The 19,904-nt window shown below is 38.8% G+C and overlaps 1 protein-coding gene and 1 pseudogene across 4 annotated transcripts in view; one reads left to right on the top strand and one right to left on the bottom strand.

Annotated features, from left to right (window-relative positions):
- The window catches only part of PHF20 (PHD finger protein 20), a 147,247-nt gene that overhangs the window by 60,838 nt on the left and 66,505 nt on the right, over window positions 1-19,904 (bottom strand). For all 4 annotated transcript variants that reach the window (XM_060616764.3, XM_060616780.3, XM_060616772.3 and 1 more), the window contains 4 exons: window positions 17,101-17,488; window positions 12,208-12,321; window positions 10,885-11,073; window positions 10,178-10,357 (listed from right to left, as the gene is read on the bottom strand). In XM_060616764.3, the coding sequence (XP_060472747.1) occupies window positions 10,178-10,357; window positions 10,885-11,073; window positions 12,208-12,321; window positions 17,101-17,488 (871 nt within the window). The remainder of the gene's footprint in view (window positions 1-10,177; window positions 10,358-10,884; window positions 11,074-12,207; window positions 12,322-17,100; window positions 17,489-19,904) is intronic.
- LOC132688207 (transmembrane protein 256 pseudogene) lies at window positions 18,166-19,521 on the top strand (annotated as a pseudogene).

Here is a 19,904-nt window from a genome sequence, read left to right as displayed (position 1 = left end):
CAGCCCCCTCTCTGAGAACAAGGCACTGTCGGTAGTTCCATCAACTCCTCAAAGCAACTGACCTCACTTTAGCAGCAACTAATCAGCTCAGCCTTAACCCAGTTCAGGAAGCCTGCAATTAAGTCAGAAAGCACACCTAACAGTTTCAGAAAAGGCTCTATGATTACACTGTTGATGTTGCTCTGCCTCCATCTCCAAATGCCTAATTGCTACTCATCCTTCAAGGCCCTGTGAAAGTACCACCTTCTTCCACCCCTGCCCCCAAACCACCAACCTAAATTTCACCTCTCCCCCAGAGTCAGATCCAAATAACATTTAATGAACACTAAGACCACAAGTGCCCCATTCATCTCTGTATACTCAACAGTTAGCAGAGCTCCTTGGGCATACAGTAAGGACTCAAGTTGAGTCCTGAGTTCAATTTTCATGTGGCAAGCACACATTATTACTGCCAGTCTTCTCTCCCATAGTTTTAGGTATTTCTTATGATGCCACCTTACTTCCTGTATTACAGGCACCTGGAGCCTTATCAATGCCCCTGCACAGAAAGACCTAGGGCACTGACCAGATGTCTCATTCATTTCTCTAACCTCAAAACAATGAATTCTCAACCAATTCTCCACCAAAACATGCCTGATGGCAAACCACAGACACAACTTTCCAAACTACAATGGCTATTACCCTATGACTCTTTTACTCAAGAAAACATAAGAGAACACAAGTGTACAAAAGCTAAACTATTGTAGGCATTAACTAAATTAAACCTGGTTAATTTAAAAATAAATCATCTGCAAAAACTACTACAGGCATTACTCTAAAACTTACCTGGTTAACTTACAAGTAAATCATTTGTAAACATTCAGTATTTTAGTGACAAATAACTTCCTACTCATTTTATAACTGACAACATATCAAGACTCCGGGGGTTAGAATCACTGACCTAAACCATGCAGCAAATATCCCATTTCTAACAGGTACATAGTTTAAAAAAAAAAAAAAGCTGAATAAGCCTATAACTTCTATTAGGTCTTCTCCCCTATTTACTTTGTGGTTCATGTAGAATATTCACAAATGAGAGAGCTTAGAATAGTCTGGCACTTCATAGACAATAAATACTCTTGACTAAAACGAATGGACCGCAGCCCATTTTCAAAAGGCCCTGGTAACCTGAGTATGACCAAACAGGCTAAGCCCAGATTTAGAGAATAATCTGAGATCTCTGAACTTCGAAGGGCATCTATTCTATTTTACAACTTAAACAAATGCCTACCCAAGTAGCAGAATTTCAACTGCATTTTCCTCTGACTTCTAAGTCATCAAAGCAAATAGCTCAGAGCACTTATTCCTCCTAGCTCAAACTCAAGGTAATCTGACCTCTACCATTACTATAAACGCTTAGAAAATGGGCAAGTGCTTCAGTTATTTACACTGGTTGCAAAATTATTCCCCAGAAAATGCCCTGTGCAACCTGAGGCAGAAGAAGACATCAAATCTTACCATCATCGATTCCCAAAGCTCATCTGTCCTACTCTCACTTGATCTTATTTCCATCCCCCCACAAACCAGAAACACAGCTAAATTAACTGACACAACAGAAACTGTACATGTGTGTGTTTTGGAAAGAGCCCCAAGCCCCACAAAATGAATTAACCTTAAAACAGGCATTGAATTTAGCCTCTAACCTAACCTCCTCACTCCTCTCCTCTGCACAGCATATTTCTTGGTGATGTAGGAACAATTCATTACTAATTTCCACTGATGTCTAATATAACCCCACCTTCAAGACAATATAATTTAAGAGCTTAGTCTGCTGAATTATAAGGAACATGGCTGTCATCTAGAGCTCTCCACACCAAGTTCTGAGATTAAATTTCCACCTCATTTGTACATCAAGTCCCTTTCCCCCACATGACAGAAAAGTAGCTTGGGAGGAGAGAAGCCCTGCCACTGACAGAAGGCTCAGCCAGAAAAGGGAGATCGCTTACACCCAAGAGCCCACAAGGCTGAAGTATAACACTCTGGACCCAGCAGGACAAAAGACCAACCTAAAGGCACCACGGATGAGCCAGGAGTGAATATGTGAGTACTCTCACTTTACTATTTTCAGAAAGCTCCTCTGCTATAGCATTTATGTTAACCACACGGCATGCTATCAAGACCCCTGTACAATACAGCAAGACCCACCCCAATTGAAATTATCCAAATAAAAGTATGCAATTCTGAAGACATACAGTCATTGTGGTGTCAGTTTTATAAATGACCCCATTAAAAACAAAACTATTTAAATGTCACTCACCTTTTAACAAAGTAAAATTTTTCTATTTGTAATTTATACTACTCCTAATATTTGGAATATGCCCTTCTAAAGAAAAGCAAAGAATTTCAAATCTTATATTCATTGTTAAACATATAAATTATAGACATATTTAGTGTAACACAAATGAGGGTACAGATGTGCAGATTTCATGACAGCTAAAACTAAATGAAGTCACAAGTATGTAGCGTCAAAATACAGAATCACCAAATATTCAACTACCCTCCTTCTCTCCAGTAAAATAACACACTAGGAAATGGGCTACACCTTTGCTCATACTGTTTACTCTGCTGGAATACCTAGCCCCCATCTATTTCTCACAGGACAGTACTATTTACCCATCGAGATTCAGCTTAAATGTAATATCTCCCAGGTTGAGATGGTCTTCAGGCAGGCACTAAGTCATACTAATCTTGTGTCAGTGTTACTTATTTCAGCACAGTGCATGGTATCTAGCAGGTTCACAGGATATTCCAACTGGGCAAGAAAAGATGTGCAACCGGAGCTTCCACACCCATGTCTGCAGAATCTCTTCTCACCTTTTCTGCCCTAAGTGCAGGAAGACCACTTCATTTAACATTTACCATTTCCCCAAGGCTCTCACTAAAAGAACTTCTCAGCATATTCTTCTCCAAGGAACAATGGGCAACCCGCAAACCTCCACAAGCTTCTTCATTCTTTCTCTGGGCTCATACATACATAAGCTCTGCTCTGGGAACTATAGAGCCCATACTCTCCACACACTGGAAAGGGAGAAGGTTACAGACCATCTATATTTGCCAAAACCAGGTCCAGAACCATGTCATCAATAAAAACTCACGAGATTTGATTCCACAGTTCATTTCTGGCTAAATTCACCAAAGGGCCATGTCTTCCCCTCATTAAGTCTGCCCTAGTTCAGGATACAGTTGAGTCTAGAAGAGAGCTACCCCATAAGTACTTAGACCTTCACAGACATCTAGGAAATGCCAAATTTTACCTACACTTAATTCCCTTCTCCCTTACTCTACCCATTTCAATTCATGGTAAGTCAAATTTTACAAAATAAACAAATTTTTAAAATTTATTTATTTAGAGAGAAAGAGAATGGAGGGGAGGGAGAGAACGGACAGGGGCAGAAAGAGAGCAAGAGAGAATCCCAAGCAGGCTCCACACTGTCAGCACAGAGCCAAACGCAGGACTCAAACCCAGAAACCATGAGATCATGACCTGCGCCGAAGCTGGACACTTAACCAACATGCGCCCCCAAAATAAAGAATTTTTTTTTAATATGAAATTTATTGTCAAACTGGTTTCCATACAACACCCAGTGCTCATCCCAAAAGATGCCCTCTTCAATACCCATCACCCACCTTCCCCACCCTCCCACCCCTCATCAACCCTCAGGTTGTTCTCAGTTTTTAAGAGTCTCTTATGCTTTGGCTCCCTCCCTCTCTAACTTCTTTTTTTTGAGAAACTTAACAGAAGTCCATGGGGGAGGGGAAGAAAAAAAAAAAAGAGGTTAGAGAAGAATGTTTTAAAGATGAATGCTGATCAAGAACTTTGGGGTATGAGCTATGGGTAGGAAAAATTTTTTATTTCATTAAAATTTTTAAATGGTGACTTATACAATAATTAAAGTGACCTTTTTAATGTCTTTATTCATTTACCTTGAGAGAGAGAGAGCACAAGCAGGGAAGGGGCAGAGAGAGAGGGGAAAAGAGAATCACAAGCAAGCTTCGTCCTGTCAGCAGAGAGCTTAACACAGGGTTTGATCCTAAGCCAAGATCAAGAGTAAGATGCTTGGGGGGCACCTGGGTGGCTCAGTCAGTTAAGCTTCCGACTCCAGCTCAGGTCATGATCTTGCGGTTTGTGAGTTCGAACCCCGTGTCGGGCTCTGTGCTGACAGTTCAGACCCTGGAGCCTGCTTCAGATTCTGTATCTCCCTCTCTCTCTGCCCCTCCTCCACTCACACTCTCTCTCACTGTCTCTCAAAAATAAACAAACATTAAAAAAATTTAAAAAAAAGAAAAAAGAAAAAAGAGTAGGGTATTTGGGGCACCTGGTGGCTCAGGTCTCTCTCAAAAATAAATAAACATTAAAAAAATTAAAAAAAAAAAAAAAAAAAAAGAGTAGGGTATTTGGGGCACCTGGTGGCTCAGATGGTTAAACATCCGACTTCAGCTCAGATCATGATCTCACAGTTTATGAGTTCAAGCCCCGTGTCCGGCTCTGTGCTGACAGGTCAGAGCCTGGAGCCTGCTTCGGATTCTGCGTCTCCCTCTCTCTCTGCCCCACCTCAGCTTGTGCTTTCTCTCTCTCTCTCAAAAATAAATAAATAAGGGGCGCCTGGGTGGCTCAGTAGGTTGAGCATCCTCCTTCAGCTCAGGTCATGATCTCACAGTCTATGGGTTCGAGCCCCACATCGGGCTCTGTGCTGACAGCTCAGAGCCTGGAGCCTGCTCCGGATTCTGTGTCTCCCTCTCTCTCTGCCCCTACCCCACTCGTGCTGTCTCTGTCAAAAATAAACAAACATTAAAAATTTTTTTAAATAAATAAATAAATAAATAAATGTTAAAAAAAAAAAAAGAGTAGGGGCACCTGGGTGGCTCAGTAGGTTCAGAATCCAACTTCAGCTCAGGTCATGATCTCACAGTCCGTGGGTTTGAGTCCCCCACATCGGGCTCTGTGCTCACAGCTCAGAGCCTGGAGCCTGCTTCGGATTCTGTCTCCCTCTCTCACTGCCCCTCCTATCTCCTTCAAAAAATAAATAAACATTAAAAAAAAAAAAAAAAAAAAAAAGAGTAGGACGCTTAACCGACTGAACCACCCAGGTGCTCCAGTGATTTTTTTTTTAATATGATAAAATACATATGTAATAATATTATACACATATTATGATCATAACTATTTTTTCTAAATACTGAAGGAAAATACAGTACATTTAAAATTTTAATTTTAGGGGCACCTGGGTCGCTTAGTAGGTTAAGCATTTGACTCTTGATTTTGGCTCAGGTCATGATCTCATGGTTCAGGAAACTGAGCCCCACATCCAGCTCTGCGCTGACAGCACAGAGCCTGGTTGCGATTCTCTCTCCCCCTGTCTCTCTGCCCTTCCCCTGCTCACACACACGTTCTCTCTCTCTTTCAAAATAAACAAACATTTAATTTTTTTTTAATTTCAGTGTTGTAAGTTACAATATATAAAAGACAAATGACCAAGAGAAATTAAAGTATAATGTATAGAAAAGACAAAATATCAACATCAAAACTATACAAAGGAAACCTGGCAAATCCATAATAAAAACAAACAACCCAACAGGAAATGGGCAAATAAAATGCAATAAAGACAATTTGCAGAAAAAGATTAAAATATTCAATAAACCCAAGAAAAACTGTTTACTCCCATTTAAAAAAAACACAGAGCTTAAAAGACAAAGTCTTATTTCCAATATTAACATAAAGAAAATTTAAAAGATGTATAATATCCATAGAAAGCAAAGATGTAAGGGAAAATGTACTCTATCATACTCTTGGTCAAAATATTAAGTAGAATGGTCTTTGGAGGGTAATTTGTTAATGCAATTGAAAATGTACATTCTCTCAAACCCAGCAATTACACTCACAGCAAGTTATCCTTAAGGGCTATTCACCAAGTGGTCAAAAATACATGTTCAAGGTGGGGCACCTCAGTGGCTCAGTCGGTTAGGCATCCAACTCTTGATTTCGGCTCAGGTCGTTCTCATGATTCCTGAGTTCGAGCCTCAGATGGGGCTCTGTGCTGGCAACGCAGAACCTGTATGGTATTCTCTCACTCCTTCTCCCTCTGCCCCTCTCCTACTTGTGCACTCTCTCTCTCTCAAAATAAATTTAAAATATATGTGTATATACAGTGCAGATATATATTTATGTATGTTCAAGGAATACCATTGCCATCATTGTTTGAAATATCAACTGCTCAGAAACACTCTAAATGTCTGTCAAAAGGGAAATGGCTAAATATATGATGGAACATTCTTACAAGACACCATTACTCTATCATTAAAAAGAATGAAACAAGTGTACTTACAAAGATCTCAAGAAAACTGAAAATAAGTCAGAAAACAATAAGCCTAGAATTAACCCAATTACATTTAAATTAAATTTAATTTAAATTAAATAATAAAATCTGAATTGCCTCCCTACCTATAAACATATAGAAAAGGATCTAGAAAAATAACAAACTAATAACAAGAGGGTTATCCAAGGAGAAAAGGAGCAAGATAGAAGACACTTCTCACTTTAACTCCTAATACCTCTATATTGACATTTTTATAAACAGTATATATTATTTTTTTACTGCTTTTTTAAAAGGAAAATAAAAAATAAATACACATACACACAAAAAAGTGGTTTAGATGTTCTTCACTTTAAAAGGCAAAGATCAAGATTTATTCATGGTCAGCACCATCCCAGACTCTGAACATTTACCACAAACATAACATTATAGAAATGTAACATCCAAGTAGCTATTAATGCAACAAGCAATCACTACTTTAAAAAAAAAAAATCTCTGTGTAGACATAAACGTGTACAACTTCCTAAGCTGTCTATTACCATAACGTAAAGTTTTCTCCTTCAGTAATGATAGAATAGCTCATACTAGAACATCCCTTTTGCATGCAACCATTTTAAACTGGAAAAAATATTTAAAAACAAATATGAAAAGGCAATAAAGAGCAACAAAAAGCAGGCAGAAACAGGAGTTGTATATTTGGAATAAGAGAAGGGCACTAGGTAACTTTCCCATCTCTTAAGTCTTTTCACCTAAAGGCAGGCTCCAGTCAGTAACACTGGGCAGCTAAAACTCAAGTAAGACATCTTTAGACTTACTGGTTCAAGAAACAAAAGGCAAACTTCAGTGCAACTACAACAGCTGGCAAATGAGGGAGAAAGTCCTAAAAAAGAAGAGAGTCACAAAAGGGTGGCTTCAATTTCTACACATAAACTCTGCCTAAATCTCTGGCTGATCTTTGAATGAACAGTTTCAAGCAGCCCAATTAAAGCTAAAAGAACTGAGCAAAAGTTTCGGCTACTGTCCCCTGCAGAGAAAAAGAATTTGGAATGTGAGTTCAGCCAAATTAATTGCCCTTTCAAACAAAGAGATCAGCATTCTTCAGAGGAAATAAACATAAGCCAGGCTCTACAACATATCAGACACCATGTGCAGGATGCAATCCAAAACATTAGACACATGAAGAAAAGGGAAAATGTGACCTACAGTCAAGAGAAAGATCAATGGAGATTAGCTTCAAGATAATCTAGGTGGCAGATTATCAGGGACTTTAATGCAACTATAAAAACTACGCTCATAATGAACATACAGACTCCCAAGATCTCAGCAGAGAGTCTAGTGAGAAAAAAGGGAATTCTAGAACTAAAAAAGCATCAAAAATAAAAAAGTTCACAGGATGGGGTTAAGAGCAGATTGGAATCAAGAGAAGAAAGAATTTGAAAACAGAAATTATTCAATCTGAAAAAGAGGGGAAAAAGAGGAGGAAAAGAGTGAAAAAGAAAAGAAAAAATCAACAAATCCCAAGGACCTGTGGCACAATATCAAAAGGTCTAACATAAGCATAATGTGAATCACCAAAGAAGACAGAGAGAATGGGACACAATATTCACAGAAATAATGGTTGAAACTTGACAAAAACCACTAATTTTCAAATTCAAACTCACTCTCAAGTAGGTTTAAAAAAAAAACACAAAAGCTAAATACATTATAGTCAAACTGCTAAAAAGCAGAGAGAGAAATCTTAAAAGAAACCAAAAAGAAAATAACACATTACAAACAGAAACAATGATATGAATGATTACTAACTTCTCTTCAGAAACAACAGAGGCCAGGGGCGCCTGGGTGGCTCAGTCGGCTAAGTGTCTGACTTCAGCTCAGGTCATGATCTCACAGTCTGTGAATTTGAGCCCCGCGTTGAGCTCTGTGCTGACAGCTCAGAGACTGGAGCCTGCTTCAGATTCTGTGTCTCCCTCTCTCTCTGCCCCTCCCCTGCTCATACTCTGTCTCTCTCTGTCTCAAAAAAAAAAAAAAAAAGAAACAAACAAACAAACAAACAACAGAGGCCAGAGGACCATGAACAACACCTTTACAGTACTTAAAAAGAAAAACAAAACAAAATTGTAAACCCCAAATTCTATACCCAGTGAAGAAAATATCCTTCAAGATTGAAAGTTAAATAAAGTCATGTCCAGATAAACAAAAACCAAAAGAATTTGTCACCAGGAAACCTACGCTACAAGAAAGAAGTACAGGAAAGTTTTCAGGCTGAAATGTAATCTTCAGGAAGATATGAAGAAGTGGGAATGGTAAATATGTGCATAAATAAGACTCTTGTGTCTTCATCACCTTTGTAATACAGAATTATTAAGAGCAAAAATTATAATACTGTTCTGTGGATTTTACAGCTTCCAAGAGGCAACTAGAGCACAAAAGAGGGAAGGATTCAATGACTACACGTTTTAGATAAAGTGGTTCAATATTAAAAGTAAACTGCAAAAAGCTTAGGATATATATCATAATTCCTACACTAACCTCTAAAACAAATTCTAAGAAGTATACCTAGAAGCTAATAGAAAAAATTAAAATGAAATTTGAAAAAAACTCAATTAACCTAAAAAAACAGGAAGGGAGGAAAAGAACAAAACACAGGATAAACAGGAAACAAAAAGCAAAATGGTAGTAAACCTAAAAGCAATAATATCAATACTCATATTTAATGTAAACAGACTACACACTGCAGTTTAAAATCAAAATAGGTATATGCCACCTATAAAAGACACAATTTGAATTTAAAGACACTGTTATGTTGAAAGAAAAGTGATAGAAATAGATACACCGTGCATACAGAAAGCAAAAGTACCTGTACTAATAGCAGGTAAAGTAGACTTTAAGTCAAAGATCATTACCAAAAATAGCATGATATTTCACATTACAAAGAGGACAATTCATCATGAGGACATAACAATTATAAATACATATGCACCTAATAACAAAACTTCAAAATACATGAAGCAAAACTGACAGAATTCTTTGGAGAAATAGACAAATCCACAATCACGGTTAGAGATTTTTAACACCCCTCTCTTGGTAACTGATAGAACAGATATAAAATGGCAGCACACACATTTTTTTTTTCAAATATATATGGAACATTCACCAAGACAGATCATATGCTTGGCCATAAAATAAATCCCAACAAATATTAGAAGACTGAAATCCTACAAAGTATGTTCTCTGACTACAATGGAATTACATTAGAAATCAGTACCAATAAGGTATCTCTAAAAAGTCCAATATTAGGAAATGAAACAACATGCTTCAAAGTAAGCCATTATCAGCAAATAAATCACAAGATATCTTAAATTGAAAGAAACTGAAAATACAACAACGTATCAAAATCTGTAGGATGTAGCTAAAGTAGTGCTTAATGGGAAATTTGTAATTTTATTTTGTTTGTAATTTTAAATGTTAATACTGGAAAAGAAAATCTAAAATCAATGACCTAAGTTTCTAGAAAAATGTAAGGGAAGAAAATAAGATCGCAATAGAAATCAATGACCATTTAAAAAGACAAATAGAGAAAATTAAGATAAAAGGTTGGTTCTTTGAAACTATCAACAAAATTGATAAATCCCTAAGTATACTAATCAAAAGAGATGGAACACAAATTAGCAATATCAGAAATGAAAAGGATATAGCATTAAAATAAGGAAAAGTTATTAATAAAAGGTGAAAAAACATCATTAGAAACGTCTTGTCTTTTTTTTTAGTTCACAAAGCAGAAGCAAAAGCGTATAGAGAAGAGAATTATCTTAACACTAAATAGGAACCTGTCACAGTAGAAATCTCTTGTAACTCAGCAAGAGGAGAAGCCGATTCTGTCTTCATGCTGTTTTCTCCCATTGACTTGCAGTTCAACTCCAAGCCTGCAGCCCCCAATCCATCACCAAAGGAGTGGCAAGTCAATGCAGATGAGACCTGGTCAGCTTCCAAAGGAGATTTCAACTGACCTAGAAGAAAAAAAAGAAAGCCTAGGGAACATACACATTTATATAATCAACCAAAAGTCCCACAGCAGACTAAGAAATCCAGGGACTTTTGATAAGAAGCCATTCACATCGCAGCATACAAGAATTCATTCACAGGTTCCAGCACATAGAGCCAGAGTTGTGAGCATCTCAAAGAAAAAGGCTAATAAGAGACCAAAGTGAATATATTTTTCTTGAAGTGTTAACAAAAAGGCAGAAGCACTGAAGAGAGATAGCACCAGAAAGACAGACAGAGGGACAGGACTCTTCAAGCACTGTACCTCCAACGAAACATTCAGACACATACAAGTAAAACCAATCACAAACGTGTACAGAAAGTTTGTCTACTGAATCATCAGTGAAGAATAGTATAATAAACACTGCAACTCATTCAAAAATTTGATTTCAACACCATCTAAAACTTGTGGAAGGTAGTATACAATGATTTAGATGGGTTCTTCCTAGACAGGCAAGCTGGTAAGACAATTCCAGAACAGATTCTGACTCACCTTCTTCAGATTCCTTGTTAATGGATGATGTGTTTTGCAAAGGATCAGTATTAACCGTATCAACCAAATCTGATACAACCAAGTCAGGATCTAGGATTTCATGCGTCCCATTAGTGGACAGCCTGGAGGACCGTCTCCTCGATAAGTCTTTGTCAGTGGTTTCCGAGTAGGTTTTTGACTTTTCCTGGGCTATAAACCATTAAGAGAGGCATAGTCAAGAACCCAAGAAGAAGAAACAACTCTGCTATTCCAAATTTCTGGGCTGGTTACCCCTACAAGGGCTTAAAGAGACTTCTGGAATATTAGGCCAGTAATAAAAGGAAATATCCTTTCTTAATTTGTAGTTTTAAGTAAAGGCACAGTCTCTCTGCCAGGATAGAATTATCCTTGTTCATGGTTTGAAAATTTGTTTTTGAGATCACGCCCTATCTTTTAATCCATTTTTTTTCAAATTTTTTTTAGCGTTTATTTATTTTCAAGAGATACAGCACAAGCTGGGGATGGGCAGAGAGAGAGGGAAACACAGAATCTGAAGCAGGCTCCAGGCTCTGAGCTGTCAGCACGGAGTCCGATGCAGGGCTTGAACTCACGAGCTGTGAGATCATGACCTGAGCTGAAGTCGGATGCTTAACCAACTAAGCCACCCAGGTGCCCCAAGGTCACACCTATCTTGACAACTAAGTTCTATTTTAGGGCATCCCAACTTAAAAGTTTGTGTACTAATTTTCAAAGTCAATAAAGTTTATAAAGCCTTAGAACCATTACAAATCCTTTTCAGAGCCAAAGCACTTTTTAATCAATAAATAAGATTTTTTAATGTTTATTTTTGAGAGAGAAAGAGACAGCATGCATGCAAAGGGGAGGGGCAGAGAGAGAGGGGTACAGAGGATCTGAAGTGGGCTCCATGCTGACAAGACAGTCCAATACGGGGCTCAAACTCACGAATCACGAGATCATGACCTGAGCCGAAGTCGGATGTTTAACCAACTGAGCCACTCAGGTGCCCCATAAATAGCATTTTTAAAGTTTCACTTAGCATATGAAATCCGTCCCTTCCTAAACCATTAAATTTCCAATGGAAATGTAGTTTATGGGCATGAAGATGACACCACTAAGCCCAACATTAATATAGTTTGTGCTTTGGGATTTATTTTTCTTCAGGCAAAACTCCTTCTGATCCAACCCAAATCATCCACATCAGCTCCTGTGATCAAAAACAGCATTAGAGTCTATATATTGAAAATAGGAAACAACAGGAGTACAGGGGAAACTAACCCAATCAACATCAAGTTCTAGCCGCACATACACAAACTGGAGACTCACATGAATTTTTGTCAAGCCGAGAACGTTTTAATGGGACGTCACTTCCTTTTGATATTTTCCGTCTTCTCAATTCCAATGTTATTGGTTGCAAAGTTTGAGAGTTTGAATCCACAGCTACAGTGTATATAAAACACACAAAAAAATTATGCAATTTCTTAGTGCTCAGTCCTCATGATTATATATAAATAAAACACATGCACACACACACTCACATAATAAACAGACCCTCAAAGGGCTAATAAAAAAACAAAAGTGTAATGGGTAAGACACTACTTCCTTAACATGAGATGCTGATACCTGTAGACTGACATCCTTCATCTCTTTTTTAAAGATTTATTTCTTCATTTAAGTAATCTCTACACCCAATGTGGGGTTCAAACACAAGGCCCCGAAATCAAGAGTCGCATGCTCTACTGACTGAGCCAGCCAAACGCCCCTTCCTTCATCTCTTTTTTTGGTTTCTCCTATGACTCAGCTCTACATACACTTCTCTCCTAAAATCCTCTCTTTAAAACCCTACACCCCAACATGACTACTTTATTTTTTTATTTTTTTTTTTTTAAATTTTTTCCCAACGTTTTTTATTTATTTTTGGGACAGAGAGAGACAGAGCATGAACGGGGGAGGGGCAGAGAGAGAGGGAGACACAGAATCGGAAACAGGCTCCAGGCTCCGAGCCATCAGCCCAGAGCCTGACGCGGGGCTCGAACTCACGGACCGCGAGATCGTGACCTGGCTGAAGTCGGACGCTTAACCGACTGCGCCACCCAGGCGCCCCAACCAACATGACTACTTTAAAACATGACAGTGCAGGGGCGCCTGGGTGGCTCGGTCGGTTAAGTGTCCGACTTCGGCTCAGGTCATGATCTCATGGTCCGTGAGTTCGAGCCCCGCATCGGGCTCTGTGCTGACTGCTCAGAGCCTGGAGCCTGTTTCAGATTCTGTTTCTCCCTCTCTCTCTGCCCCTCCCCTGTTCATGCTCTGTCCCTCTCTGTCTCAAAAATAAATAAACGTTAAAAAAATAAAAAATTTAAAAAAAAACATGACAGTGCAAGGGCAATAAAAAAGTCATTTTTACCACCATCAAATCTCCTCACCAAAACTTGACTTATCTGTGGCACCTGGATGGCTCAGTCAGTTGAACATCCAACTTTGGCTCAGGTCATGATCTCATGGTTCGTGAGTTCAAGACCCACATCAGGCTCGCTGCCGTTAGCACAGTGCCCATTTTGGATCCTCTGTCCCCCTCTATCTGCCCCTCCCCCCCCTTGCACTCTCTCAAAAATAAACAAACATTAAAATAAAACAAAACTTGATTTATCCAATACTCAGGAAATTCACCATGCAGGCTAATTCCTAAGATATATACCTGGGACTACAGCCTGAGTATTGTTTTCAATCTCTACTTGCTAAATTAGTTAGGTTGGCATTGGTCCTAGTTGTGAGGGACCAAAAAGAATGTCAACATTTATAACCTCTTAAAAACAATTCCAGAAAAATCTCAGGAGACTACACTATTTGATAGTCAGTGTTCCAGGCAAGGCTGCTGATCCCCAACAAATCCAGCTCTGACACAATTTAGCAGTGCAGACTCTAAACCCTTGGATAGTACCCACTCTTTATTTTTAAACCCAACACTTAAGAAGCTCTCCCCAATCACAAAAGATGAGAATCCAAAACAGGCAGAAGAAAAAACAAAAAGAAATGAAACCAGGAAGCTTGTGGGGAAGATAGAGTTTGGGGGGGGGGGGGGGGAAGGGCGGGGCGCAGTGTCTGATGAAGGCTGAAAGGAGAAAGGAAGAAAGGGAAAAGGAATAAGGGGAGTGGGGGGGGGGGGGGGTGGGCGTGCGCGCAAGAAGAAGACTCCTTGAAGACCAGTAGCTTCAGATTGGCCGTGTCGAAAAACCAAACAAGAGACAGGGCTGAGATCTGAGGAGGCAAACCTGAGTGTGCTAAACTTCTTGGCTCTTCCTGTGTTCAATCTTCCCAATATGCCAACATTATTTTGTTCCAAGTGGTTAGAACTTGGAATCACAAACATTCCAAATTAAACACAACTACAAACAACCCTCCTTAAATAGCTCAGATCCTGTTCCAATTAAGTCTGTAAAATTTAGAGAGCTCAATGCTTCACTGGGTCAATGAACTTGTGCTAATTAATTTTTAAAGGAGATTTGAACTACATAGGACATATTTGACAAACATTTTTACTTTGATACCACATACAATCCAGGGCTGACTACATAGAACAGTAGTGTTTTCCAAACTCTTCTTACAATAAGAATCCTCTGGGAAGGCTATTAACAATTTCAGAGATTCTGACTGGAGAGAAATGCCTGAGGCAAACTTGGAAAACACCATTTCTCTATCAAATCGATCCTATTTGATATGAGATCTTACACTTACAAAATAAAAGCAATAAACTGAATGCCTCCCCACCTTTTTTAATCTGAGTGAAGCCAAGTGGCTTCAAAGCGCAGTCAGCAACGCTGAGTGCAACCACCCCAGTATATACTTTCGGGAGGGTATAAGCCAGAGCATGAACAGCTGAAGGGGAATCAGTTTCAGAGCACTCACTTCTCATAGACATGCTTTCCTAAGCTGAGATGAGGACACATAAGATTTCCACTAGTTCTCATTTTCCACCTCTTCTTGCACAAGTGCCCTTCTCCTACTTAAATAAAAAGGCCTGCATAACACACATCCTACATCTTAACACGGTACACTGCCCAGAGGTTTAAAAACCTCCAGACTAGGGGCGCCTGGGTGGCGCAGTCGGTTGGGCGTCCAACTTCGGCCAGGTCACGATCTCGCGGTCCGTGAGTTCGAGCCCCGCGTCGGGCTCTGGGCTAATGGCTCAGAGCCTGGAGCCTGTTTCCGATTCTGTGTCTCCCTCTCTCTCTGCCCCTTCCCCTGTTCATGCTCTGTCTCTCTCTGTCCCAAAAATAAATAAATGTTGAAAAAAAAAAAATAAAAAAAAAAATAAAAACCTCCAGACTTTCTCAACTGGGATTCCTCATCTGAACACAGAACACAGAGATAATTTTCTCAATTCTCCCAAGGATGGTTTATAACTAGTAGCATTCTCAATGCATGGAGATGTCAATTCATTACGGATGCCTTGGGCAGTGGGGTTTAATTCTCTCCCAGAACCCTGCAGAGGAAGTAGTGAATTTATACAAGTACTAATAGAAATAGGAGAGCCACAAATGCAAGCTATACGTGTAATTTTCAATTTTTTAGTTCAAAAAAAGTGAATTTATAATTTTACTTAACCCAACACATCTAAAAACATCATTTTAACATAAAAAAATGATTAATGAGATATTTTACATTCCTTTTGTTTTTTTGCACCCAGTATTTGAATTCCAGAGTATATTTTACACTCACAGTACATCTCAATTCAGACTAGCCACATTTCAAGTGCTCAATAACCACCTGTGGCCAGTGGCTACCATACTGGACAGTACAGGTCTAGGCCATCATTAGGCCTAGGGACAATGCCAGCATGCTTTAGCTTTTGAGAGCAAAATTCAGTTAAACATCCTCTGAAGGACGTGGTGCCTTCATTCATCTGGGAAGAAATCCTTTTATATCTAATTTCCTATCTTAGAATTAGAACTCAGATGTGAAAAGGTTGTCTACTGGGAATGAGTATTAATACATTTATTTGAAGTAAATTCAGACAGACTTTTTTTTCCCACAGAAATGAAGTCTGATGTAGCTGCCTGGATCAACAGGACTGGCTTTGCATTCCACATCACGCAGGACCAATGAATAAGCTAACTCTATAGTTGCGCAGTTGTGATGAAAATACATTTTATGTCATATTTTATATTTTAAATATATCATTTGCACCTATTTAAACTTGTCCAATGAATGAGCTAACTCTATAGTTGTGCAGTTATGATGAAAATACATTTTGTGTCTTATTTTGAATTTTAAATATATCATTTGCACCTATTTAAACTTGTCCAATGAATGAGCTAACTCTATAGTTGTGCAGTTATGATGAAAATACATTTTGTGTCTTATTTTGTATTTTAAATATATCATTTGCACCTATTTAAACTTGTGATAAAAATAGATACCCTCTAAAACATACTAGGGGATTCATAATTTTTCAATATTCATGTAGGAAATATGCAAGCAAGAATGTCTGAAGACCACTGCCAGATGATCACAGCCAGCATTTAGTCTAGACATTCTAAGTGTTCTTCATGCCACTGCATTGACTAGAGAAGGAGTGTTTGGCCTAGGAAGAAATTCAGGATGTGCTTCATTCTTGGTTATTCTAAAGAATTCCAAATTTCAACTTTTTAGAATAACTATACATTCTTCCCTAAATCTGTACCTTTAACCTTAACTCTTACCAAGTACCCAACTCAGCTTTTTACTTAGACTGTGAAAATGTCCAATCAATAATCACTCTCCAGAGAGCTCAACTTCAAAATGTACATATGCCTTCCTAGGTCCAGTGTTCTTTGGCCCTGTCTCTCTATCTGATGCCCACATGTATTTACTTCTCCTTTCCTCCTTCATGTCTCTCAAGAAAACTATTATTTCCTAATCCCAGGTTCTTTTAAGCTTCCTTATATTGAGATCAGTTGAATAGGCACAGGCAAAAGGCCTTAGCTTGTTAGGTTTTACCACATAAGCTGAAGCATCTAGTGGACAGTTACACACCACTCCAGAAGCTCAGTAAAGGACATGTGTCCCAACTTACATTCATCTGGCTACACACCTCCCTTAAATTCTGCTCCACAGATCACAGAACGATTCAAAGTCAGGCACAAAAATTAAGGATTGAAGTATGGAAGTGACAGAGAACCACAAAGAGCCACAGAACAACACTCTGGCATTGCCACTGCAGACCCCACATGGGAAACTCACCAGCAGGAGCTATGGAAGGAGGCCTGCCTCGTTTTCTTTTTGGCTCCCTCAAGTTTTCTTGTGGACTCTTCACAATGTCATTTTCAGGTTTCTTATCCACTTGAGCATCTCCAGAGTACTCCCTGTCATTTTCTGAAATGTTCTCCTTATCTTCCTTCTCGTTCTTGGGGAGGCTTTTCTCTGACACCTTCCCCTTTTCAGAACAGATTAACTTTCCTTCTTTATCAGGCTGCTTGGGTCGCTTTTCTGTCTTTAAGGCTTTGTCCTCTTTGTCTTTCTTCACGTTGACAGTGGCTTTTCTTTGTTCTTTAAACTTCTCTCGTTTATCAGGAGATGATGGAAGACTTTTGTGGTCTGTTTCTTTAGGCCTAGCATTACCCACAATATTCTAAAATGAGCAAAATAGCGATGAAACACACTTTGTAATTACTTGCAAATATAAAATCAGGTGGGTTTTTTTTTTTTTGCAAACATATGAAGACAAACAAATTAAAACAGGACATATGCTATGTCACAAAATGGAAAGAACCACTGAAAATACCCTTCCATACTCTGAGGCTTGAGAACCAATCCTAAATTAAAAAAAAAAAAAAAAAAAAAAAAGTCGTGGTCAATTCCTTCTGAGACAGAATGATCTATATTTTGATTAAGTCACTGGATAATTAAAGGGACAAATACCCCAGGGACCTCTTCTGCAAAGCAATCTTTCTGACAGAGGTATTCTAAGAAAATGTCTCCAAGCTACATCCTTCTCGTCCCAAGCATGACTACACAGACCCAGGGCCTTTCAGAGGCCTGGCTCAGTTTGCCAGTGGATGCTGATGCCCTGTGTAGAGAAGAACACAAACTGATAAATGGAAGCTGAACAGGAAAGCTGTAAAGACTGTCTAACCCAGAAGCAGGGTCTTTGCTTCCTTAATCAGGTAAAGGCTATGCCCAAGCCAATAAATCACCTACTGTGCTCCTGAGCTACTGAGTTTTTGTCCACTGGACAGAAGTATTACTTCTTGGTTACTTTCCTCCTAAATGACTTTTTAAAGCATCCTAAAAATCGTGTGTCCTAATATGACTGCTCCTAATAAAGTCAGCTCTGAAAGCTCTAGAGTTTGCAAAACTACAATTAAATTTGTATGTGTATCTCTCTTCCAAGACCTCAAGAGAACAGCAGGGACCACCATATCAAGTGCATATGGAATTCCCAGCACCAAGCACGCACTAGGCATGCAGATCTCTCACAAAAGCTGGAAGGAGTACCTAAATATTCAGTAAGTGAAAGTTTAATTTGTCCCATAAGGATAAATAATAAACAAGGTTAGACCCTGGAAGAAAATTTTTCAGATCCCCAAAATTTTCTGAAAGCAGTCAGGTTTGAGAGCAAGCACTCCTCAGTAACTGCTGGCAGAATCATAAATGACAACCACCTTAGGGGGAGGGGCAGCATGTTGGCAATCTGTGTCAAAGAATTAGAACTAGAATGAATTCATAGAAATTAAATTTTCTGACAGAATAATCAGACTTATATATTCAAATTTACAAATATCCTTATAAATGACCATTAGGGAATTAATTACACAAAGCAGAGTTATATACATATTACACAATACTAAATAGCCAGGAAAAGCCATATTATCATATACTATTAAGAACTTAGGAAAATGTTATTTTGTTAAAAGAGCAAGATATAACCCCCATATTAAAAAAAGAGCAAGATATAGAATACTAATATAACCATATGACCCCAATTTTGAAAATATATATTAATATTTACAAAAAACACAGAAGGATATATGCCAATCTGTTAAGAGCAATTGTATTTAGATAATAGAATTACATCATTTTTACTTTCGTTGTGCTTTTCTATAGTTTCCAAATTTTCTACAGTTAATGTGTCATTTTTATAACTTCAAAAAAGATAAATATCCCTAACACATAAATTATCAAAACATTTAGAACAGTATGGTCATACAGAAAAAAACCTCAATCTATTCTAGTAATATATGAAAATACCTTTAGAAATTGTCTGTGACAGATACTTTTAATGAGTTAAGCTTTGGAGGTACATAACCATCCACCGCCATGGCTGCAGGCCAGGGGCTGCTCTCCAACGCTTGGGTGCCTTGTCTGGAGCTAGGGCCTTAGGGCTGGTCTCCTATGGGGGTGCAGGGCACTCAGTTTCCAGATGCCTAAGGGAAGAAGCTTTTTAACAAGGCCAACAAACACCGCTTCTTACCCAGCCTGGCCCTGTTAGGTGTGCTCCACTGCAGAAAGGCCCTTGGAGCCAAGTTACTGCTAGCCTTTGAAACCACCTTATTCTGTACCAGCTTTTGATACCAAGTTGTGAGTAGAAACCCCAGCGTCCAGACTTTGGTCCCTATGGGAGGGAGCCTGATAATCGTGGGCTGGCTTGCCTTAGCTCTTTGAGCTTCCTTGTATTTAATTTCTGGGTACTTTTTTGAGAGTTGGAGCAGGGAGAGGATTAAAAGAGAAAGGCAAATTGAAAGTTAAGCTCTGTATATAGCCTTATGGAACCCTACATTCTTAGGGCTGAAGAGACCTGAGAAGTCTTTTAACTAAATATGATGCCCTCGTTGAAAAAACAAATACAAGCAGGAGCCATGGGCCTGCACCTGACTACCCACCAGGTCTGAGATGAAGTGAGACACTCAGGGACAGCTGGGAATTGGGAAATGAAGCACCCACAAATCCACAGTGGGTAAGGTGCTTATCTCCAACCCAAAGCATCTCAAGTGCTATCAATCAATTTATTCAGTACAGCAAAGTAAACAGTTGAATGTTATCTGGAG

This window comes from Panthera onca, chromosome A3 (genome assembly GCF_046562875.1).
Source record: "Panthera onca isolate mPanOnc1 chromosome A3, mPanOnc1 haplotype 2, whole genome shotgun sequence".
NCBI lineage: Eukaryota > Metazoa > Chordata > Mammalia > Carnivora > Felidae > Panthera > Panthera onca.
Note: the sequence above shows the minus strand (reverse complement) of the source record. Positions and strands in the feature narration are given on the sequence as shown.